The sequence below is a fragment of the Semicossyphus pulcher genome, unplaced genomic scaffold (assembly GCF_022749685.1).
Source record: "Semicossyphus pulcher isolate SPU_LCO1_2020_fin unplaced genomic scaffold, fSemPul1.0.p SCAF_19, whole genome shotgun sequence".
NCBI classification, from domain to species: domain Eukaryota; kingdom Metazoa; phylum Chordata; class Actinopteri; order Labriformes; family Labridae; genus Semicossyphus; species Semicossyphus pulcher.
Genome location: NW_027211692.1, coordinates 1,502,501 through 1,526,489, shown reverse-complemented (window position 1 = coordinate 1,526,489; position 23,989 = coordinate 1,502,501). Strand labels below are relative to the sequence as shown.

Below are 23,989 nucleotides of genomic sequence, written 5' to 3'. Positions count from 1 at the left end.
CACATTAAATGTTACTTCAGTTATTTTTAATAGCTATATCATAAAACAGACAAACCTGTTCATCGAGGCAGCAGCAGAGCAGCAGCTCCTGTGAGCTTAAATCAGTGTTTTTCTGAATGGAGTCTGGTGTGTGTGCAGAGAGCGATGTAACGTCTGTGTGTGGTTAAAACAATCATCTTCCTCTGTAACAAAAAGGTCTATCTCTGTAGGGATCCTTTCTGTCATGTTGTCACACACTTAGAAGAACAATCTGAGCCTGTCAGTGGAAACAACAAGAACTTTTAGGGGACGACCTTTGACCCATCAAGGATTATGCTGCGGTTATTACAGCCTGTTTCACTGCTGCAGGACGAACACATCGACAGGAGACATTTAAAACTTCTATTTATTCTTTCTAACAGTTAGACCCATAAATATGTAAACCAGGGCCCAGGTTTAAAAATACCCAAATTCCACTTTAATTGTGGACTAGAATAATCACTGCGTGCGGCTGTAAATCCATGAAACAACAGAATAAAACCGTTGAATCAGCACTTTCAGACATGAACACAAAAAGTCCGACTGTAAACAGTCTAATGAGTAACATCAGCGTCTCTGCCTGGACTTAAAGTGTTTCAGTCTGACAAGAGACAAACCTCCTCCTTCAACACGAAACTCTTTTCTTTGTGTGTAAGAGATGAGAAGTAATCACTCTAAAGAAGCAGGAAAACACGTTTGTCTAACCTCTGTGTGTCAGTGTGGCTCATTCAGAACGATGTTAAAGGTCTGAAGTGACTCTGACTCCTACATGAGAGCATCATCTGGCACAACGTTTACGTACGGACTTGCAGGTCTGACGGGGCCTAACGGTCCCTACTCCTGCTGAGATCACTGCGATTTTCTCTCTCATGCTCCCCTCCCTCCTCGTCCCTCTCTCTCTCTTATCAGGCCTGGCTCTGCTCCAAGACTAAAACCACCGTGACGCCATCCTCATCTTATAAACAGCGCTGACACGGCTGAGTGCCGACCTCGTCACATCATCATCATATCAGCCAAGAGAGAAATGTTCACAAGAGAAGGAAAAGATGTAGACCCAGATTACTGACGCTGTATCAGATGTGTGTGTGTCGACAAATAAACACACAGAAACCAAAAATCAAAGCAGTGATGGAAGTAGCATAACCAAAGAAAGAATAACCAACAGGAACGCCATCTTGTTTTTATGGGGTTATATTAGGATAGCTGCTAATGAGTGCTAACATATAATGAGTGTAAGAACAGTGTGTGAGACGTGTTGGATGGTCTGTTCGTCCAATAAAGCGCACACACAGATTATCTGTCTGATATTTACATGAACAAATCTCCAAAAGGCTCCAACAGCACAAACACGGCCCAGAGGTTACGTTCAGTGACTGAGTTAGCTGAGGGGACACCTAGCAGACAGCTAGCAGCTCCCACCTGTCACTCAAAGAGGCCACGCCCCTAACGCTGCATCACTTTAAGCCTTAATATAATGTAAGCAGGTGAGTTGAGAGACAAATGTGACTGAAAACTAAAGCATAGGAGAACATCTGGAGATTATAGTTAGAAACAAGCTTCAAGTGTAGCTGTGTTCGGTTTTACTGTAGAAATACGAGATTAAGGAAACATTAATAAGGCTCAGAACAAAGTGTTTGTATTTTATCCTGTCGAATCAACAAAGTCAACAAATGTAAACCAAACTTAGGTCGAAACCTATAAGCACATAAATGCAGATAAAGTTTGACATTAGACGTACTTACAGTTTCTGTGTCTCAGTCAGTTGACATGCTGCTCTTAAAACGTCTGATTCACGACAGGCCAACGTTACAGACTGACTCAAGTCTGTCGCTCACACTCTGAGAAAGAAACGTTTCTCAACGTGTTTGATTTCCTGTTTGTGTGTGTGTGTGTGTGTGTGTGTGTGTGTGTGTGTGTGTGTGTGTTTGCATATTCATGCATGTCTGCTTTTTAAGGACAACTAAGTGTCTTTTAAATTTACCGCTTTAGGATTCAGACGTGGTTTTATGGTTACAGTTGGAATCAGGATCAGGTAAGAGTTTTGGGGTGATGGATATTGTCTTGATGGGTTCAAATCTGTAGAGGTGTGTGTGTGTGTGTGTGTGTGTGTGTGTGTGTGTGTGTGTGTGTGTGTGTGTGCGTGTGAAAGATAGAGAAAGACAGAGCGTGTGAAGTCAACCTGACTGAAAGTGCAGGATGTGGTTTGGTGCATTGCGTTATATTTCTCTTTTTGTAGTACACACACCCAGGCACACACTAATATGTAGTGTGATTTCTACACATCGTTTGGCCCCGAGCGAGACTGATGTCCTCCATAGAGCGGTAGTTTGGTCTGTAGAAGGTAGAACGTGGGTTAAAATGTGGATCAGAGTTTCCCCACCTGAAGCCCACATGTGCACCACCTGTGAGGCCTCTATCATCAACATATAATCCCAACTGTAGAGGACCCAGGTTGGTTCCCTGAGGAACGCCTTCATCGTGTTTTTTGGTCTTTCAGACTTTATGTCCTCGTACACGTGGAGAGTCTTCAAACACGACACCGCCTGCTCATTTTCTCCATGTTCGTATCGTAAAGTGTGACAGGAACATGAACCTTACGCTCCACACCATCATCTGTTACATAAGAGTTAGAGGGACTGACGCTCTGACGTCCACACTAAAACATGAAACTACAATCCACACAGGGGGGGGCTTCTGGGAGCTCAGGTCACTCATACAGACAAAAGGTATTTAATGCAAATTACAGAATGAAGTAGGGGGAAGTAGCTGAACAAGACATTCGCTGTTTTGAATAAAGAGTGTTGTATTACTGCCCAGCTGTGAGTGCGTTTTTAAGGTGGAATTCCCCTTTAAACACACGCTATGAAACTATAAGGTGGCGTGGATTCCAGCGTGTGTGATTACAGTAATAAGAGAGCAGCTCCTCGCTGTCATTATGTGTTCGACAGTGATGCAACACGTTACAGCTTCAGCACGAACGTTTCTTAGAAAAGATCAAATCACAGCCTGTTTGAAACTCAACAACCTGCAGCGCGCGGAGCTGCTGAGGAAACCGCCGCACACGCACACAAGTACAGGAAACGTGTTTGTTCATATCTGTCAACAACAGCAAACCAACGGCTTCTCACACTTAAATGACAGAATAGGCTGTTTGACAGAGACTCCCAAAAGACAGAAATGACTGAGAGCTCAGCAACAAACATGTTGAGCATGTTTATATTGGTTCCTTGAAGGACAATGAAGGTATTCATGACTAGAAGGTAGAACAGTTTTAGAACTGCTCCAGTAGGTGTGTTCATCCTGCAGCAGTGAAACAGGCTGTAACGGCTGCAACATAATCCTTGATGGGTCAAAGGTCGTCCACTAAAAGTTCTTGTTGTTTCCACTGACAGGCTCAGATTGTTGTTCTAAGTGTGTGACAACATGACAGAAAGGATCCCTACAGAGATAGACCTTTTTGTTACAGAGGAAGATGATTGTTTCTTAATAAGAAACTGCAGCGAAATCTCAAACTGCAAGTCCACCAGACTCCATGACAAAAACATTTGACTTTGCAGGACAGGGGAGTTGCAGATCGACTGTAACATAACATAACAAGCTTATTTTAGACTGAACCTGCGACAGTTTCTCAACCGTGACCACCTGTTTGTGTAGCTATGGGGCGTGTTGCCTGCCAACATTGAAAGTCCAAACCAAGTAAACGTCAACACTACAGCTTTGCCCCCTTCAAACATGCACCGAGTGTGATCAAAGATGAGAATACAATGAAATGAATAACAATCTGACTAACAGCAAATCGAATTTTACTGTGTAATTCAACATGTTTATAACAGACTCGGGTCTGCAGTTGTTGGTGCAGCCGTCCAGTCAGAGAGATCACTCAGCAGCCTGGAGGAAAACCCCGTGAACGAGCACATTCAGGAACCTCAATGAGGCAGAACGAGCGGTGAGGAAGATGAAGAGGAGTTTGGATTGAGACGACGATCGGCCGACCGCATCAGAGACTCTGAGACAAACACAGTCAGAGTGTTTGACGAGTGGAGGATCAGAGCGTCTGGTTTCTTTAAACTCCCTCTGAAAAACAAACACGTCGCCGATGTTTAAAGCTCGTACACAGCAGTGACTCCGGGTTTCAGCCTGAGAATCAAACACATTAGACTTTACACAGGTAAGTGAGCGGATGTCGTGTTTCAGGGTCAGCCCAAGGCGAGGAGAGGGATTTTAATTTCATCTTATTTTATAGAATTCAAATAACTTAAACAAGGAAATAAAATCAGGAGAGAAAACTGTGTGTGTGTGTGTGTGTGTGTGTGTGTGTGTGTGTGTCTTCAGACGGCAGCAGAGATAAATGTTACTGGAGAGACGGAGACAGGAAGTGAGTCCCCTCACATCATTTGTTTACCGTAGAGACGACTGTTGTTGCGGCCAGCCCACATGACCTTTGACCCTTTCACAGAACTGTGCCAAATGTTGCCACACACATAAACACACACTCATAAACACACACGCACATCCTGACAGCTTCCTGGTGTTTACAGTCGCTCCTGCAGTCATCAGTGAACTCCCTTAAACAATCTGCTAATTTGACATCACTGCTCCGTCTGTGTGTGAGCTGCTGATGTGAAGGGGAGACAGATGTGTTCTTCTTCTGTGGTATTACCTCCAACACGTGTTCTAACACAGGTTAACGAGCTGAACACATGTAGTTCACTTTGGAAAATGATGCAAACAAAGAGTCTTTAGTTTGACGGGCTGAGAGCTTCTGTGCAGCAGCTCGAAGCTGTGAGGCTGTTCTTTTCTTCCTGACTGTTTGTGCTCCGTGTTTCCGTCCAAACTGGCCGTCTGCTCCGTCGCCTGTTTCTTCTTTCTGTTTGTTATCAGAGTAATAAGAGCAGGGAGGCTTCGGAAACCAGCCAATCACAGACGAGAACACTGTGGCTGAACATGTTTGTCTTCACTTTCTCCTTCTCCTCCATCCGGGTTTCTCCTCATCCCATGTGAAACCTCTGTTTCCTCATTCTTTTCCTCCTCCTCCTCTCACTCCTTTTCCTCCTCTTCCTCCCCTCCTCCTCCTCCTCCTCCTCTCTGTTTCTATTCTATCGTTCATCGTTGCCGTTTTTCTGCAGCCTTATCTTGGGCGTTCTCTCTATTTTCTGCCTCGTTCCTTTCTATGGTTATAATCAACAGATCTGCTGTGGCATTTTATTGTGTGTGTGTGTGTGTGTGTGTGTGTGTGTGTGTGTGGGAGCAGAAACATTGTTCAGTGCTGCACTTTATCGCCACAAACCATACAACTTCCTGCACTCAGTGAAAGTTACAATCAGTGCAATGTGTACAGCGTGTGTACATGTGTGTGTGTTTGTGTACAAATCTGTTGCCTTTATGATAATTGCAGTGTGTGTGTGTGTGTGTGTGTGTGTGTGTGTGTGTTTGTGAATGCTAACTATGGAAGCCAATATAACAGCCGAGCAACTAAACAGCATGGTGGCTGTGTGTAATTACACATCATTACTGCGCCTCTATGTGTGTGTGTGTGTGTTTGTGTGTGTGTGTGTGTGTGTGTGTGTGTGTGTGTAATAGCAGGTCATTCTGCTCGGCCTCTCTCTGGTTTGCTAACAGGAAGTCACAGCTCGGAGAGAGAAAGTTGAGCCCCAAACACTGAAATAAATGTGTTTAAAATAACTTTAAATGTGCAGCAGCTTCGTGGGAAAACTCAACAAGCAGCTCCAAACTTTGAGAACGACAAACACTAACTCCTCAAAGCTGCACGGTGTTTCTTCTATCCATTATTCATTTCACACGTTCTGATGTCAGAATGATCAGAAATCACGATTGGGTAAATGGAGATCAAATATCTTGTTGTGGATCACCAGAGGAACAGGAGGCCGCCCGCCTGGTGTCATCCAGTGAGAGGAAGTGAAAAGGGTGGATTCATACCCCTGGGTCTAAATCAATATGCCGTCACAGTGATGTTAAACTTTCATCTTTTGGATATAAAATTTCATCACTTCTTCATTTTAAACCAAAATTTGTGTGAAATTATGTTGCCATAATTAGCGTATGAAATTAGTTATGGCAACGTGTTTTGTGAGGTCACAGTGACCTTGACCTTTGACCTTTGACCATCAACATCTACTCAGTTCATCCTTGAGTCCAAGTGAATGTTTGTGCCAAATTTTAAGAAATTCCTTCAAGGCGTTCCTGAGATATCGTGTTCACATGAATGGGATGGACGTAAGATCACCGGGACCTTGACCTTTGACTTTTCAGCACCAAAATCTAATCAGATCATTCCTGAGTCCAAGTGGACGTTTGTGCCAACTTTTATCATTATAAGCGAAGGAATTCTGGAGTTATAACCAGAAATGTGTTTTGTGAGGTCACACTGACCTTGACCTTTAACCTTGATTTGATTTCGACCCAAAATCGAATCAGTTCATCCTTGGGTCCAAGTGGACATTCGTGCCAAGTTTGAAGAAATTCTCTCAAGGTGTTTCTGAGATATCGTGTTCACAAGAATGGGACGGACGGACGGACATACGGACGGACAACCCGGAAACATAACGCGTCCGGCTGTTAAAACTGTGTCCGAGTGTACCTGTAAGATACAGTTCACCTTGATAAGTTAGAGGGGCTATTTGTTAGAATGATCTACAAACTATAATAAGGAGTCCCGTAACAATAATACAACCGTTTCAGTGAATGTTCAGTGTGTTCTTTAAACACTCGTGCAGGAAGAACGACCTCCCAAATGTACAATTCAGACCAGCTGTGCGCATGAACGCAGCGCAACATACTGGCATGAAATGCATTAAGTCCCTGTGGCTGAAAGAGGCTAAGACTGCACATTTCTACCTGAGACGTTTATAAGAGTCGACTCTGGTGGGACTCGAACCCACAACCTTTGAATCACTTCTCCTGCACGTCACTAGAAGTCCAACGCGCTATCCATTGCGCCACAGAGCCACACATTCTGCAGTGGAGACTTGCTTCAGCTGTGCTTGCTATTTTGACAACTGGTCCTCCTCCACTCCTCAGAGCAGCACGTTGGTGGTGAGTTAGACAAATGCTGTGTTGGATTCAAACTAGCTGTTTGAAACACACAAAATCAAACTGCACAAACTAACTAACAACTGGAGGCAGCAGCAGAGCAGCAGCTCCTGTGTCCTGTGAGCTTAAATCAGTGTTTTTATGAATGGAGTCTGGTGTGTCTGCAGAGAGCGATGTAACGTCTGTCTGTGGTTAAAACAATCATCTTCCTCTGTAACAAAAAGGTCTAACAACAAGAACTTTTAGTGAACGACCTGTGACCCATCCAGGATTATGTTGCAGCCATTACAGCCTGTTTCACTGCTGCAGGATGAACACTGAGGCTTTTAATCATTCATACCCCAAAATATATTTCAGGTTTAAAAATACCAGAAGTCCCCTTTAAATAGTGACGTTAATTCACTTAGAAATGGTCGTTGGTATCACATTCTTACTCAAATTTCTATCTGGCAGCTAAAATCAAAAACATCAGAAGTTACAGTATTTTTCTGAGGTCATTAGGAAGTCACTAAAAACAGTGTAAGCTCCTCCCCTTACCTGTGTTGCTAGGCGATTTCTGGCTGCCTCGCCGTGACCCCTCAGGCATGGTGCGATGATGTCACAGGAAGTAGAAACCTGGAGAAACAAAGCGAGAACACTCCGGTCAGCTGTTTCTACATCTCAGAGCAGCTTTCTCTCTGCAGATTCTCTTCTTCTCTCCTTTTAGAGGCAGTCCCAACATAAAAGTGTCACAAAGAGACCGAACACACAAAGAGGAACTTTTACACACGTCTTCATTTAACAGGAGACGAGGAGGAGGAGGAGGAGGAGGAGGAGGAGGAGGGGGAGGGGGAGGGGGAGGTCTGTATAAAAGAATTCTCTCCTTTCTTGTGTGAAAAGAGTGAGGACATATGTAATGTTTGGCCTGAAGACAAGAATGTGGTCTCTTCTCTTTAACTGCTGTGCGTGTGTGTGTATGTGTGGGTGTGTGTGTGTGTGTGTGTGTGTGTGTGTGTGTGTGTGTGTGTGTGTGTGTGTGTGCGTGTGTGTGTGTGTGTGCGTGTGTGTGTGTGTGTGTGTGTGTGCGTGTGTCTCCACTGGAGGATAACGGCCTCCTACAAAGTCATTGATACAGTAACACAGATTGACCCAATTAGTCCATTGTACGTACGAGCGAGTGTTTCTGCAGCTGTCTTCAGAACGACTGAGAGATGTGGGTCAGGTGGGGAGGGGGAGAGCCGGTGAGGGGGTGTATGGGGGGTGGAGGGGTGTCAGTAATAGAAGCCAGATGCAGAGCAGGTTTGCAGGTTTGCAGGTTGAAATCCTTTAACTGTGTGTTGAAACACCTGCAGATCTGTTTCATGGAATATAATCTGCATTTTTTAAGTTGTTAAAAAGGCTTTTAATTTGAAAGTGCTTGATTGGATCAAGCTAATGAGGAATATTTCCTCTAACAAGAGAAAACAGTGTGTCATCTTTCTCCTAAATTCGGGATAAAACTACAACTCCCATCATACTTTTGCCCTTATCCCAAAGAAAACGCTAACACCCGCCTTTTTTGCTTAGTGGGAAAGGTTACAATCAACATTCAGACCCGGGTCACATGACTCATCAGCAGACCCAGGTAATTATCGCCTCGGCTCCGATCGGCACTGATGGGAACACTCAACCATTGTCAACACGCTAATCTCCGCCCCCTTTCCGGCGTGATGCTATGCTTCGTCGGTAACTTCTGCGACAGTTACAAACTCCGCCCGTCTCCGTCCGACCAGCGCTCGAACATCGCTCCAAATCTGTCGATTAGACACAATAAAGACCTAACCACTGTAACACTGGTTACTAACCCTGTCTCTGACGCGTTTGTGACGTCAGACGGTGACGCAGCAGAAAAGAGACCGTCAGGAGGATACTTCACTGGCAATGGGAAAAGAGACAATCGGCATGTATAAGCGGGTTTGTTTCACCGCCATAAAGGAGGAAAGAAACCACAAAATATTCACATGTAACGGCCTGGAAAAGCTTTAAAAACAGGTCAGACATTCGACTGTTGACAATGAATCCATTTAAGTTTCAGCTCAAGTGAACCTGATGAACTTGAATCGATCAACACCTCCAGTTTCTCTTCGATCCTTCACAAACAGCTCATTTGTCTTATAATGCAGAAGGCCCGTGTGTGTGTGTGTGCTTGTGTGTGCGTGTGTGTGTGTGTGTGTGTGTGTGTCATCATCACCTATGAAGGTATTTCCAGGTGCATCCGCTTCAAACACACTCCGTCACACACAGACACCCCAGTGACCGATGATGGAAGCCAACCAACATTCTCACTTACATCAGAACAGCAGGGTCGGTGTGTTTGTGTGTGTGCGTGTGTTATTGAAGATCTATCTCGTTGCCATGTCAACCAGAGAGCGCTGTCCAACACAGTCCAGATTTTCCACTTTCAGCCTTTTGACCCGACAGTTTCACTTCCACCGAGCTCAGCAGGGGAGCCAGCTTCAGCTCCAGGTACGACATCGCAGGGGAGGCACAGTATAAAGGGTCAAAGGTCAGACGTCACAGCTTCTGGTGAGTACAGGTGAAGCCTGTTCAATCCAGTTCTCCAGATATTTTCTCAAAGTCTGACACGGTGAACTCCCACAGCTGCAGCCCGTTGAAGAACCGCTTCCAGCTGATGATTTGGGGACATAAAGTTGACGTTCAGCTGATAAAGCTCACCTCTGGTGGGACTTGAACCCACGACCTCTTAACACCTTCAAATTGGCTTTTCCCAGAAGTCCAACGCGCTATCCATCGTGCCACAGAGCCGCCTGCCTTCATTGATCGCTTCTTTCATGAATAACTCTGGACCTGTTTGGACAAACTGACACACTTTAGACATCTCGAGTATTTCGATCAGGTTGGTTGAAGGCCACGTCTTCATGGAATGGTCCTATAACAATAGGGATGTGAGTCTCCAGGCTGAGTGCTCATGGTTGAATGGACCCTTTTGTTTCATAAATCATCATAAAAGCCCAGTTTGTGCTGTAATCAGGCTGATTCTGAATCAAATTTCAGCTTGATAGAATTTTCTTTAATCAGCAATCAACTGAACCCATTCTGGCAGCGCTGACTTTAAGATGTGTCTCTTCAGCTGTCGTGTTCTCCAGTGGCTTTACCTCTTTTTCCCGACTGTGTCTTCCAAGAGGAGTTTCTTTGATTAGTCGATCTTTAAAATAAAAGTATGCAGGAGATTGTATTTTTCGCAAATTGGCACGTCCTTCGTTACTCTGGCATGCCATGTCAAAGTGAAAAGGTTAAAACTGACGTCTACTTTTCATTTAGCAGTTAAATAAAAACCAGCTGAGAAGAAACAATCGTTAAAGCTCTGTGTCTCATGTCAACTGTGTGACACAAAGATGAACCCAGATCACCTGGAAGGAAAGCAGGACTCCTAACCACTGGACCGCGGTGGATCACAGGACTCAGACACCTTCATTTACCTCTGAATGATGAGACAAGCAGCTGAAGACAGCTCAACAACATGACTGTGAACTCAGAAAGCAGAAAGTCCATCCGTCCACAGGCTTCTCTCCAGACTGACGGAGGTGAATTCTCAGCAGACTCCTCCCTCAGTCTGATCTTCTCTCTCTCTGGTTGTTTGTGTTTCTCAGCGCTGAAGATGGCTCAGTGGAGAAGGACACGGACAGACAACCAGGCGACGTGGGATCGAACCCCGGCTCCACCTGAGGTAGGTGCAGAAACACTCAACTAAAACCAACCTAAACGTTCTCAGAACAAAGACAAAACTCAAATCGCGTCGAAACCGTCCAAACTTGCGTTGCGTTCATTTCCCGTCGTGAATTTCCGCCATTTCAATTTCAACACGTCTGACCTCCAACAGAACAAAGAACAGGTAAGTCCAGGTGGGTCGAGCTAGCTGGCTTGAATAAAGCCAGCTAGTGAGATGGGTTTTTGTGTTTCGGTACATTATCTCAATTATTTTAGACTCACCATTTCTTCTTCAAACCACACAAAGTCTGTAACGAGGAAATGATGAGTGTTCCCATGTTTTAAAACAAAAAACAACAAAGCCAAAGCTGTTAACAAAAGTCACTTCATGTGATGCTCAGGTATGTGACCATATCACCTCTTCTCCTGTCACACACACAAACTAAGTGAAGCTGACATGGCAGCCAACCCAGATGTACGGCTCGTGTGGCGCAATGGACTTCTAGTTAAACTCTTATCAAGTAATTCAAAGGTTGTGTGTTCGAGTCGCTCCATCGTCAAAACCAGCTCACTGTTATCGTTGACATGAGGTCCCTATAAACTCCAGGTGTGATGAATTCCCTCGTGCTTCAGTGATCCCTCTCTGTACCTGTGTAGGTGAAAGTTTTTCACACTTTGTGGGACCCTCTTCCCTTACAGCGGCTCTGTGGCGCAATGGACAGCGCATTGGACTTCTAGGTGTGCACAGGAGAAGTGATTCAAAGGTTGTGGGTTCGAGTCCCACCAGAGTCGGGCTTCGAGCTCAGCAGAGTGTTTTAAACAGTGGATGGGAAGTGACTCACACTGCAACAAGTGCTGAACATCACAGTATCAGTACCATTTAGTGTCAGCTCCGACGCCTCATCTTGTGCTCGTTTGCTCCTGTGTTTATGAGTTTCCTTCCCAAAGGCCTGAAGCCATGAATGAAGGCCACAGCAATGGACAGTACGTTGGACTTTGGTCTTTGAAGTCATTCACAGGTTGTGGGTTCGAGTCCCACCAGTCACATGACAGAAAATGATGATTTAATGGAAATGAACATAAAGCTATTTATAGTTTTAGTCTTGTAAATAAAACATTCAGATAAAGAAATCTGACTGTTGATCCAAGAGGCCAAGACCCGACCTGCAAAACTGATAATAGCAAAGGGCAACGATGGACGTCACACTGTTCTGTGTTGTATAAATAAAATAAATGTGGATTGTGGCCTTCACAGTCGAGCCTGAGGACTTAATAAAGAGCGCTATGCGCCTGCAGTTGTGCATTTAAAAGAAGGAGAATGGTTAAGTTGGAAAGAGCTCCGTGTAGCCCGTTCTACACTCTGAACTGTGTCCATTCAAACAGCAGCTGAACGTGAGAATCAGAAGTGAAACAAATGTCGTTCCTCCAGAACTCTTTGAGACGCTGAACGCAGCCTGAGCGACGTCACGCTCGCTGCCTCCTGTCAGTTATTGTGTGGAGTCAAACACAAACAATGGAAATGTCAAAACAGAGAAAATAGAGATTGATGACAATAATTAGAGATGCTGATTACCGGATTTCCAAAATAATTACAATTATTAGTCATACTTGTGCAGTAATGAGCCTGAAGGTCTGCAGGCCGCAAACAGTCGGAAAATATCACAACTAGGACGCAGAGCAAGGAACGCCTGTACAATATCTGAGTGTGTGTGCGTGTGTGTGTGTGCGTGTGTGTTTACATTTTTCCTGTCTCTATTGGGTTCATGTTTATATGAGATCACTGACAGAGTGAGGCCTCCTGGTTTCAGCCCTCAGCGTCGCCTCACAGGCTGATCACAACAAGCTTTACCAGTTAAATATTCGGGTTGATTCAGCAGTTTAACAAAATGCTCAGCAGACACAAAGGAATATAAATCTTGTGTATGAATGTATTTCGTTATACTTTCAGTTTGTCTGTTGAACCATGAGAGAAGTAGGTCAGTGTGTGGGGTCGGGGAGACGTGGCAGGGGCGTACGGGAGAGATTATTTGTAGAAATACGATAAATAAACTCCAACTTGTAGATTTACAAACCTCCTGACTCAACAGCGTCTTGAAAACTAAACAGAATGTAGCTCAGCTGAAGCAAGTCTGCTGGATGGACGTTCCTGTTGGGCAAGTACAGCACGTTGGACACTTATTAAAGGGTAGATCCGCTCTATATAAAAGCAGGCACATGCTGTCAAAAAGTTCTGGTCCAAAGGGTTCTTGGTTCCACTCCAGTTGAGGTTCTGGTTGCTGACAAAATGCAGGTGAACTGTAGCCTCCGCACACGGCTGAGCTAAACCTGCGCCCTGTTTGATTTCTGTTTAACTTTGTATCTGTGTGCGTCAGCAGTGTCAGCAGCATCTGATTGGACTGGAACCTACGACCTTGGAATGACTTCCTCTGGGTTTGACTCTTAGAATATTGTGTTGACATTTTTCATAAACGATCCTGCGCTTAGATTTGAACAACCACGTGTCCATTGTGCCACAGAGCCATAAGCTCCAAGGAACATCCATCTGACTCGCTTCAACTCCATTCTGGTGTCGTGTTGCTCGTCGGACTGTAAACACTGACCGGTGGACGGATGAGGAAGCTGTGGGCCAGAGTTACTGGCTGCAGTCGCTATATTGTGTTCAGATGACACTGATGGGCTCTTGTGGTTGGGTGTTATTATGTTAAGCAGTTATGGCAACGTAGGGTCATTTTAAATCCACTGCAGAGCTTAAACACTGACTTGTGTGTGTGGGGGGGGGGGGCTTGAACCAGAAGTCCAACGCGCTGTCCACTGCACCACAGAGGCCGTTATTCTGAGCAACACCTGCTCTGTTGGCTCTGTTGACTTTAAATGGTATAGACAGGCGGTTTGGGCTGTGTGAGCCACCTGCTGGTGCAGGACATGGTACGAACAGGAGCAGTCATGGCAGCGCAGGTATAAAACCTGCTGTGGAAACCATCTTGGTGAGCTTAAGGTCGACTCTGGTGGGACTTGAACCCACAACCTTTGAATCTCTTCAGCCTGCCTAGAAGTCCAATGCGCTGTCCATTGCGCCACAGAGCCTGTGGACAAAACTCTCAGTCACACGCACGCACGCACGCACGCACGCACGCACGCACGCACGCACGCACGCACACACACACACACGCACACACACACACACACACACACACTGTGGCCGGACAAACACAGTGACAGTGAGCGTAAACTTCCAGTAGTTCTGTTAAGAGAAGAGACACACAGGGCCCTCTGTCCTCTGAGACACATTCACATCATCACAGTATGTAGGCCAGACACTGTGTGTGGTCTCACTGCCTGTGTGTCTGTGTATCTTCTGAAAACACTTCTTTCTCTTACACACACACACACACACACACACACACACAATAGCTGCACTCTGCTGTCCCGCTGTTTCCCTTGTGCTCGTGGCGTCGATCACTGGCAGCGTCTGTTTTAGAGCAGAGAAGAAGAAGTCTCCGGTCTTGTGTTACAGGACGATAGCAAACAGCTCCAGCTGCTAGCAAAGAGTGAAACGTTAGTCAGAGCGAGCGAACGTTTAAATGTGATTTTAAATTAAGGGATTAAAACTGATGAACTATTTCATAAAGCAGTAAAAACTAGGATCACCGTCTCGTGGTCGTGTGCCTCCGCCAACCAGTCAGGTTTACATCCGTGTCTGTCCAGACTCATACAGCCAAGACTTTGAAGGAAGTTAATAAAAGGTACAGAGCGTGGAAGCTTCACACACGTCTGGAACCCGGCGGCGCAGAAGATCAGTGCGATCCTCACATAAAACCTGCTCGTTAACGACGCGCTTGACTTTGCCTGGTTTCTGTTTTTGCAGCACGTTTGATGTGAATGCGTTTGTTTCGGCTTCGTGCGGCGTGTTCTTCCTTTTGCAGCGCGTCTCCGTCTCGCCCTTGTGGGCCATCGAGTAATCTAAAGAGGGATGCTGACAGAGAAAGAGTCGTTAAATGTTCAGTTGATGTCAGCACAAGAGAAGAAACTTGTTCTGAAGCGGTCTGAAAAGTTTTCTTCTTACAGACAGAAATCTTTAAGTTCTAAGTTTGAGCGTTAAGCGTTGAATTGTTGCTGTTGTGTTGAATTTCTGCAAGTGATTTATTGCAGCTTTACATGCAGCTTTTTCACTATCAGGTCTGCTAACAGAGCAAACCAAAGTTTGTCTTCCTCCTAAAGAACAGACCAATAACTCACTGAGCGAACAATCGATGGCACGGGATGAAAAGCTCCGAGTACAATAGATCCAATCATGGTTTATGTAACAGAAGAAGGATGATGTTACAGTCCTGTTGTGAAACTTCTCCTGAGGGAAACATGAAGCAGTCAGAGAGACTCTGACCTTTGACCTCTGTCTGTTAGCACACGGCTAAATCTCAACGCCTCTGTGATGTTTTAATAGCTTGTGGTCGAGATTCTCCGTCTGCTCTGGTCAAAGAGTGAAACAGGACAAGAACATGTCTTCTGTTTGACTTCAGGTCGACCTGAGAACGATTAAATATGATCTAATAATAAATGTACGTCTGGGAACAGGCAGCCATCAGTGAGAAGAAACAGTTTCTATTGTCCTGAAGTGCATTGTGGGAAGCTCCGTCCTCTCAGCGGACACTTAAACTTCAGCATTCAGCTGCTGCAGAGAAAAGACCGAGCGAAATGTGTGCGTGTTTGGAAATCCCCTGCATGTGCTTATGTCTGTGTGTGAGACTAATAACACACAGTTAACCCTGCTGGTAGACACAAGTGTGTGTGTGTGTGTGTGTGTGTGTGTGTGTGTGTGTGTGTGTGTGTGTGTGTGTGTGTGTGTGTGAGAGAGAGAAACAAAATGACAGACAAAACGTTTTTATGGGTAAGCTGAGTGACAGAGATGGGGGGAGCGGGAGCTGTGATTCATGATGGGAATGTACACACACACACACACACACACACACACACCTGAAGCTACTGTAACTCCAGCCGCACACACCTGGTCTGAACTTAAACACAATGAACACATGAAGCATTGTTTCAGCTCTCAACAATCACAGTAAGTATTTAAACTCTCTTACAGGAGGATAAAGGGACTGACTTAACTTCCCAGAGTTCAGTGGGAGATGACACACGGACCCCTCAGGGCAGAAAGAAGAACTAAAGCAGAAGAAGAAGAACTGCTGTTTCTGTTCAGACACACGGACCCGATCCTAACGTCCAAACCAAGGACTCTCAGACTCTGAGGGGACGTCATGATGAGTCTGCGAGGGTTTATGTCGTCCCAGTGTCCGATCTCCGACCTCGTGAGTCCCTCCTGCAGACTTTTCAGTCCATTTGAAGTGAGACGTCTTCTCAGCAAACAACCCAAAGTTCAGTTTAGTGTTATGGGGTGTAAATGAGGTTGCAGGGAAAGCCCAAAAGAAGGGGTTAAAAAAAAGGTCAAGAAGCATGTGAGGTCTGTTACATGATCACTCTGACATGTTTGGTACGCTTGAGCTCATAAATTTAGTCAAGAACCTGGAAGATGTTTAAATCAGGAAGCTGCTTCCTCAAACTGACAATCTCAAAGATCTCAGTTTGCTTCTCTTTGGCGCCACCTTTGGCGATACACGGTAGTTACGGCAGTACACTTCCAGTTGAACCAGACGTCCACGGTCGGCTCCGGTTGTAACTCTTGATTTTCCTGGCTGATGGTCGCTTTCCTTTTCAGACTGTTTGCTTCATCTGAGCGTCGAGTTTGTTTCTTCTTCTTTGGATTTTCACTTCTTGTTGAAGTTGTATCTGTAGTCATCCATCTTTTCTTTGTTTGTTCAGCCATAGTAGATTACTGTTTACTCGCAACACTTGCAGAGAGCGGAAAAGCAGCCGCTTAGCTCCGCCTACCCTCTCTGGCAGACCAACCACTGCTGGCTGATGGAAAACGCGTCACTAACTGGGCGCCGCCACAGACACCCAGCCCATAATAATACTATATACTGCAAATGCAAAGGCTTCCATCAGTGGGCCACAGGCTCAGTCACCATGTGTTACCTCATTGGGCGATAGACAGAGACTTAACTGACGTTTATTTACATGAACATCTTCCAGATTATTACTTTAAGTCCTTAGCGGTGAAGGAAATGTTGAAATGAAAACTCCATCATCCGTAATAATGCGGAAAACTTGGTGATCATCGAGGTAAGCTGATATGCTGCATGTGTGTTCCATGAATACCATCTTAAGCCCGCTCAGCCTCACACCTGTTCCTTCCACACAGCGAGGGAGTGAACGGTGGCAGATGGAGCACAAAACATGTCCAGATATACATCGGGCGAGGCTGCAGAGGGGCTGAGCTTGTGTTTGGTGTCACTTGTTCGCATCGTTTCCATTCTGGGGAACCGTGTCACGGCCCCATCACACAATGAACCCTGCATTCACATCTCCCTGGATGGTCCCAGTTCTCACGGTGGGAAGTTGTTTTTCGGACATATTTGAGTCTAAAGCCGGGCCAACGTTTAAGAACCATCGATGCTAACAGAAACCAGAATCTTCTCCTGCTCCGTCACATTCTGCCTCCATGTGCAGATATCTGAGATTACCGCTCTTTTGGTTCTTAATTACTGCCTATAAAGTACAACCGTGGTGGGACTCAAACCCACAACCTCTGAATTACTACTCCTGTGGTTTACTAGAAGTCCACTGCGCTGTCCACCACAGAGCCGCACGGCCGGCGGAGCTGCTCCTTCAGTCTCTTTTCTTTTCTCTGCTTCTTCTCACGAGGACGAGTCGTGCGCTGACAGAGACACTCTCATCCATCAGAACTCTCTTTGTATTTACTGTATGCATGCATTTATTTGTGTGCGTATGTGTGTGTGTGTGTGTGTGTGTTGTTTACCATGTTGCTCCGAGGTCGGAAACACTGCGGTATACATCTGTCGCCTGAGCCCCACACACACACACACACACACTCACACACACACACACACACACAGCAGAGCCTCTGTCCGACCTCAGATGATCCTAAATTGTCGGACTAATTATTATAAACGACAAACAGCGGTCGCCGAGGGAACGACCAGCCCACATCCCATAATTATCCTGCTCGGGCTCGATATTAAAGCTGCTTCCAAATACTCGGGATGGTTGGGGCGTGTTTGGGGCGTGTTTGATTCGGATCAATGGCTGCTTGTGTTTTTAAGAAGACGTCACAAACAGCAGAGATGTTAAAACGCAGAGCTCACCTGCAGTTCGCTCAAAGAACACAAACATGTGCAGCTCGGAGGTTCATGGATGCTTTATAACTCAAGGCTCGACTCTGGTGGGACTCGAACCCACAACCTTTGAATCTCTTCTTTGCAGCTTAACTAGAAGTCCAACGCGCTGTCCATTGCGCCACAGAGCCATGTGATCATAAGCACGTCCATCCATCAGTAAGACGTGGAGCATTTTGACTAAGAAGAACGCAACCGGATTTTAGTACAGGAAGTGTTCTTGTTTCAGTTTGTAGTACATTTGTAGTCCGAGTAGTACTGACCAATCATGTGTCGATGATTTATTAATCTCATCTGCAGCAGGTTCAGCAAAGATTTCAACTTGAGCGACAAATCTGCATGACGCATTTTCATGAAAGCCGTTCAGCGTTCAGATTTCCAGACTTCCTGGAAGGCATCAGGAATGATCCGACCTCTGTTCAACAGACGAGCATTTCAAAAGTCCATTTGGGACGCTTTGAATCACTTCATTGACTTTTTTAAATGCACACAAATCTTAATGCAAACAACATCCCGAAACTGCACTCAGATCCAGAAGATCTGAATCCTCCAGCAAGAACTCTGACACACTTTGATTTATTCTACAGCAGTTAAAGGAGTTTAAAAAAAGGAGGCATACAGAGTAAAAGGGGAGGGGGGGAGAGAGAGGAGGTGTGAAGGAGGAAGAGGAGGAGGAAGAGTCCAAACAAACTGAGTCCATGTTGAAATTCATGTTTATTATTCTGACAAACTTTCTCTCCCTCCTTCATCCCTCCTTTCAGGCCAGTTTTAACTCTGAAGGACTTAGCTGTCATCTGCCTGCCAGCAACACACACACACACACACACACACACACACACACACACACGCACACACACACACACACACACACACACACACGCACACACACACACACACACGCACACACACACACACACACACACACACATACACACACACACGCACGCACACACACACACACACACACACACACACACACACACACGCACACACACGCACACACACACACACACACGCACACAAACACACACACACACACACAAACGCAATTATAATTCCATTAGTGTTTTTCTCAGGCAGTAATCGAAGGGCCTTCCTGGCAGACACACATGATTCAGCCTTCACACACACACACACACACACACACACACGCACACACCACGACAGTCTACCTGCAGTCATTGTGAAGCATCTGCGTCTTCTTAAACACTCTGATGTGTTCAGGTGACTCTCTGTGGGTACAGCTGACGGTGCATTCACTGACACTCTGCTTACTGAGGATGATCCAACGAGTCTTCGTTTCGTTTAACGTCAGAAATGAAAAGAAAAGCAGCAAATTCAAGAAGCTGCAACCAGAGAAAGTTTGCAGCTAAACCGCAGAGAGTGTTTTACAATAAGACTTTTACAGATCCGACCACGTCCTAATGCACCCTCTCCCTCTCTCTCCCTCTCTCTCTCTCTCTCCCTCTCTCTCTCTCTCTTGAAAGACGACACGGAGAGAGAAAGTGACACAGAGAGCGAACAGGACGAGGAGGATCAGAAATCTGTTTCTCTCTCCTTTTAAATCTAAAAAACATAAACTCTGCCTTTAACCTTTGACCTTTGCCACTCATATCAACATGAAACACACCTGGCTAAAACGCTGCTGGATATGCTCCTAACAGCATCATGCTCCGTCTGTTCATCATCACCTCATCATCTCTGCTTCTTTGCATTGAACCGTACACTCGTCATGTTTCATGTTTCCCTGCATGTGTTGCTCTGTGTCCTCGTTACTCTTGTTTTAGTGATTTTGGAGAAACCTGGTTTTTATCGTCTCAAAGTTTCTTTTTGCTTTGATAGGATAAAAACTAAAGATGGATGCTCCACATGTTCACGTCCTCATTGCTGCATCACCTCCTGATAATAAACACGTAAACAGTTCTTTAGACTCTTAACGTGCTTCTCATTAAATCAGGACGTTTTGCAGATTGTTGGTGGTTAGAAAAACATTCAGAAGCAGCTCATTAATAATAAATCATGTTACATTTCTCTCTTACATGAGAGCACACAAGCTGCTTTAAACAACAACTAAACAACATCTGTGTTAACATCCTAAATATCTGTCACCATCAACAGTCCCCACATCAGGACTGTCTTTGAATCTGTTCCCGTTCAGCAGCTTGAAACAGACGTTTCACACTGGATTGTAAAAGTCCTCCCAGCGCCCCCTACAGGCTGCAATGCTCATCACACCCTGCAGCAGTGAGAGGACAGATCATTGTGATGTTCAAGTGTTTGTTTAGTGTCTCTAAGGTCACAGAGGTCAGGAATGGGATCAGTAAATATAATCCACACTGAATTCCCACATTCTCCAACCCGAGGAGAAAGGTCACCGAATATCCAAAACAACTGTTCTTCAGCTTCAGTTAAACTTCATGAAAATGTCTCAAAGACAATAAAGAGAAAAGTGTGACGAAAAGGATAAAGCACCCAGAAGAGCTGAGACATGATCAGACAAACCAGTGCACATGTGCGAGGAAAACACACTAAACCTGCACTAAAGTGGACAACACACACACACACACACACACACACACACACACACACATACCAGAGGGGCTGTTGACACGCGCACAGTCACACAACTTGTAAAAGAAGCACGCACGCGCAGCACACAGCTACATGTCTCTTAATAAAACTTAAATGAGACAAAATCAAACAAGAAGCTTTCAGAAGATCGATGCTGCGATCGATTGACAGGAAGAGGAAAGTTTGGGGCTTTTATTGTGAAAAACAATCCCTCCCTCTTTGGTTTCCTTTTCATGCAGCTGCTTGTTGTTGCTCTGAGTATTTAAAGTTGTGTTGAAAGTTATTTTAATTTTCTCTTTCGTGTGTCTTTAAACTTTTTGTCTTCATGAAGAGAGAGACAACTTTAACCCCGAGCTCCTCCTGACACACGGTTTCCTTTTTAAAAGAATAAAAGCAGAATCACGGGACACTGTAGAGGACAATTTGCCGGTTAAAGTGATAAACATGAGCGTAGCGTACCTCGGTGCCGGTGTGCAGCGGAGACATGAACGTCCAGCAGCCGGTGAGTCCCTGCAGACCCCGCAGTTCTCAGCCTTTCCTCCGGCTCTCTCTCCGTCTGTCGCCGATGTTCCTGCTCTCTAACCGGCCGCTCCGGACGCATTGGATCAAACTCCCCCGAGCTCTCAGCAACTTTCCCCCCTCTCTCAAACTCGCAAACTACCCCTACTTCCAAAGACTTGAATTGTCAGATCTCCGGCTCGTCCACTAACCCAGTTGGCGAAGTTTTACGCACCAAAAAAAGCATTGAAAGAGAATCCATCCAACATCTGTCCCGCGTGAAATCTCTGCCTCCGATTCAAAAGTGAAGAAAAGACGAGGAGAAGTCTCAGGCTGACATGAAGCAGTGTTAAGAAAGTCAACCTCCCGGCGAAAGATGTGATTCGGTGGTTTGGAGATGAGCTCCGGGCGGCGGAGAGGCGGCTCGACCCGGTCTGCTGCTGCGGAGGGGGAGGGAGGGGGGGAGGTCCAAAAACCATCAGAGAGAGAGAGAGAGGGAGAGAGCGAGGGAGAGAGAGAGAGTCCAGCTGTTTACAGGAACAAAAGACTTTCTAAGAAACATTTTCACTCTGGAATGTTTTTATACTCCTGCAGATAAACTTTATTTCACTAAGTGTCCCTATAAACCAGGTGAGCGACCCACAGAGTGTATTTAAAGAAGTGGAAGTGCCTTAAACCTGCATTCTTTCTCACGTCCAGCAGGGGAAACCCCAAAGGTCTGATCCTCTAGAAGTCTATGAGAACATGCTCCTCCTCCTCTCCTGATTTATTCAGTAAACATGTTCCTAACGAGTTTATGGTTTCGATGTCTAGTTTTAAGTCTTCTTCAGCACAGCATGATGTTCATTTAGTCACTGATGCTCCCATTGAGAGTCACACAGACCAGAAAGAGGGGCGGGGTTAGGGCGGGGCTACCTGTGACTGACAGCTCGCTCACACAGGAACCTGAAAAATGTTTTGTCCGCGTTCAGTGGTACTAAAGAAACTCTAAGAAGACGCCTGTTAGCTTAAATTAGCATAATCATTTATGTGACAGTTAGTACAGTTGCTAATCAAGCTAGCATTAGCTTTAGGCCAACCCCTTGCTCCTCTCCAGCTCCACCCTCTCTTCCAAATGTGATAACCTCTGGTTTAAGAAAACAAAATATTCGCAGACAAACTGTTCGATTCAAACTTTTTACAAGGTAGTCCACAAACTCTCACGAGAATCGTTACGTTGTTTTCGTACTGAAGCTAAAGTAGCGACATACAAGCAGCAGGTTGGGGTCCATTAAGTTGTTAAACACACGAATTTAACGCAGGACACTGATGTTAGAGTCCTGCATGAGACATCAACATTTAATTTAGATTTACGACAAAACCACCATGTTTCAATTTCAGCAGGTAGTTTTTGTCTTTAGGCACCAAACGTTGTAGAAAAGTTCATTTTAAGTTCTAAAATACGAATTCAACTTTGACCTTTGGATTCATTTGGGACATGAAAGAGGAAATCTGATGTCACCATGTAGACACACCGTCTATCAGCAGCTCTGAGACTGACTGACGTATCACCTGACCTGTAACTAGCACCTGCTGCTGGATGACTCACACACACACACACACACACACACACACACACACAGACAAACTAATCAGCAAACAGAGGCAGTCGTCATAGAAACCACAGGTGGGAGTTTAAAGGCAGCAGCTCACCTCGTTCAACAGCAACAACGTTCCCTTTTTTCATCGTCACCTTGGTTAAGATCCTGCAGCAAGTTTGGTTTGCAGACAGGATAAAGAGTGTGTACGTTCATCTGCAAGAAGAAGCACCTGTGTGCTGGAGGGTCGTGTTAATAACATCAACACTTAACATTTTAATAAACATCTTCAAATTAAAGTTCTTAAGAAATCCTCAGGCTACAGATCCTCCAGTGTGATGATGTTCTGCTTTTCAGTGAAACCAATACATTTTGGGGGTCAAAGGTCAAATCAGACATCTCAGCGTGAAAGATCACTTTCATGGCTCAGTGATTGTCATTATATTCTTATGAACGCCGGATTAACTGATGTTAAAAACAAACACAGCATGAAACTGAGTTAATGTGACGTAAAGGAGGAGGATGGAGAAGCTCTCTGGGAGGCTGACAGGTGTGTTAAGAGGTTGTCTCTCGCTGCATCATTATTCAGTGTTGATGGTATCACGTTACAAAGTAATCTGTTACAGTACTCTGATTACTTTTTTGTTGTAACGAGTAACTTAATGCGTTACTTCTACAACAAGTCATCTGTTATGTAGTTACTTCTTCACAAACAGTCACATCTGTTACTGGAAAATAAATCACTGTATTTCTCTTTTCCTTTCCTGAAGCTCTGTTTCTGTTTCTCTCCTCCTTCTTGGCAGGTAGCTGAGGGGACAGTGTTTACTTTGTGGACACATGATTCTGAATGTTTGGGTGAAAGGGACGAGAACAACATGACGGTGAAATGTAAGCTGTGTCTGGAGGAGAAGTGCTCGTCAGCTGTGAAGAGCTCGACTTCAAACGTGAAGAAGCATCTGCAGCTAAACACAGCTCCACAACACTGCTGGGACTAAGAGCCTGTGTTGTATTGTTGTCATTGAAACAGGTGTGCCTAACACTGTATAGCCCTGCCCAGTTCACTGTCAGACTGTTAGCATCATAAAGAGCTGTAAAGGTTATACAGAGTCTTTCAGTCCTGATATCAGGCTGCACACTTACAGATTATGGGCCGTAAACGATGCAATGACGGTAGAGTCCATACATTCAGAGGTTAATTTTTGGTAACGCAGACACGTTACTTTACTCAGGTGGTCACTTATCATCAGGGCATTTCGTCCTCCCTCTCCTGTGTAACGGCAGCTGTAACAGACCTCTTGGGTTAAATGGACAAAGAGTAGAATCATGAGGTCG

At 45.2% G+C, this 23,989-nt stretch overlaps 1 protein-coding gene and 4 non-coding genes across 6 annotated transcripts in view; 1 reads left to right on the top strand and 4 right to left on the bottom strand.

Moving 5' to 3' along the window:
• The window catches only part of plekhg2 (pleckstrin homology domain containing, family G (with RhoGef domain) member 2), a 69,886-nt gene extending 48,448 nt beyond the window's left edge, over positions 1–21,438 (bottom strand). Inside the window, exons 1-2 of one of the 2 annotated variants that reach the window (XM_069668318.1) lie at positions 21,042–21,438; positions 7,606–7,683 (exon numbers count right to left, since the gene is read on the bottom strand). In XM_069668318.1, the coding sequence (XP_069524419.1) occupies positions 7,606–7,654 (49 nt within the window). In that variant the 5' untranslated portion in view covers positions 7,655–7,683; positions 21,042–21,438. Of the gene's footprint in view, positions 1–1,760; positions 1,814–7,605; positions 7,684–21,041 lie in introns of those variants that run through there. The other variant, XM_069668319.1, reaches the window with a different exon arrangement.
• trnar-ucu (transfer RNA arginine (anticodon UCU)) lies at positions 6,893–6,984 on the bottom strand. Its single transcript is given in 2 exon segments — positions 6,893–6,928; positions 6,948–6,984. It is a non-coding gene; the product is annotated as a tRNA-Arg (tRNA).
• trnar-ucu (transfer RNA arginine (anticodon UCU)) lies at positions 11,456–11,547 on the top strand. Its single transcript is given in 2 exon segments — positions 11,456–11,492; positions 11,512–11,547. It is a non-coding gene; the product is annotated as a tRNA-Arg (tRNA).
• On the bottom strand, positions 13,753–13,839 carry trnar-ucu (transfer RNA arginine (anticodon UCU)). Its single transcript is given in 2 exon segments — positions 13,753–13,788; positions 13,803–13,839. It is a non-coding gene; the product is annotated as a tRNA-Arg (tRNA).
• Positions 18,051–18,142, bottom strand: trnar-ucu (transfer RNA arginine (anticodon UCU)). Its single transcript is given in 2 exon segments — positions 18,051–18,086; positions 18,106–18,142. It is a non-coding gene; the product is annotated as a tRNA-Arg (tRNA).
• Positions 21,439–23,989: the final 2,551 nt, after the last annotated feature.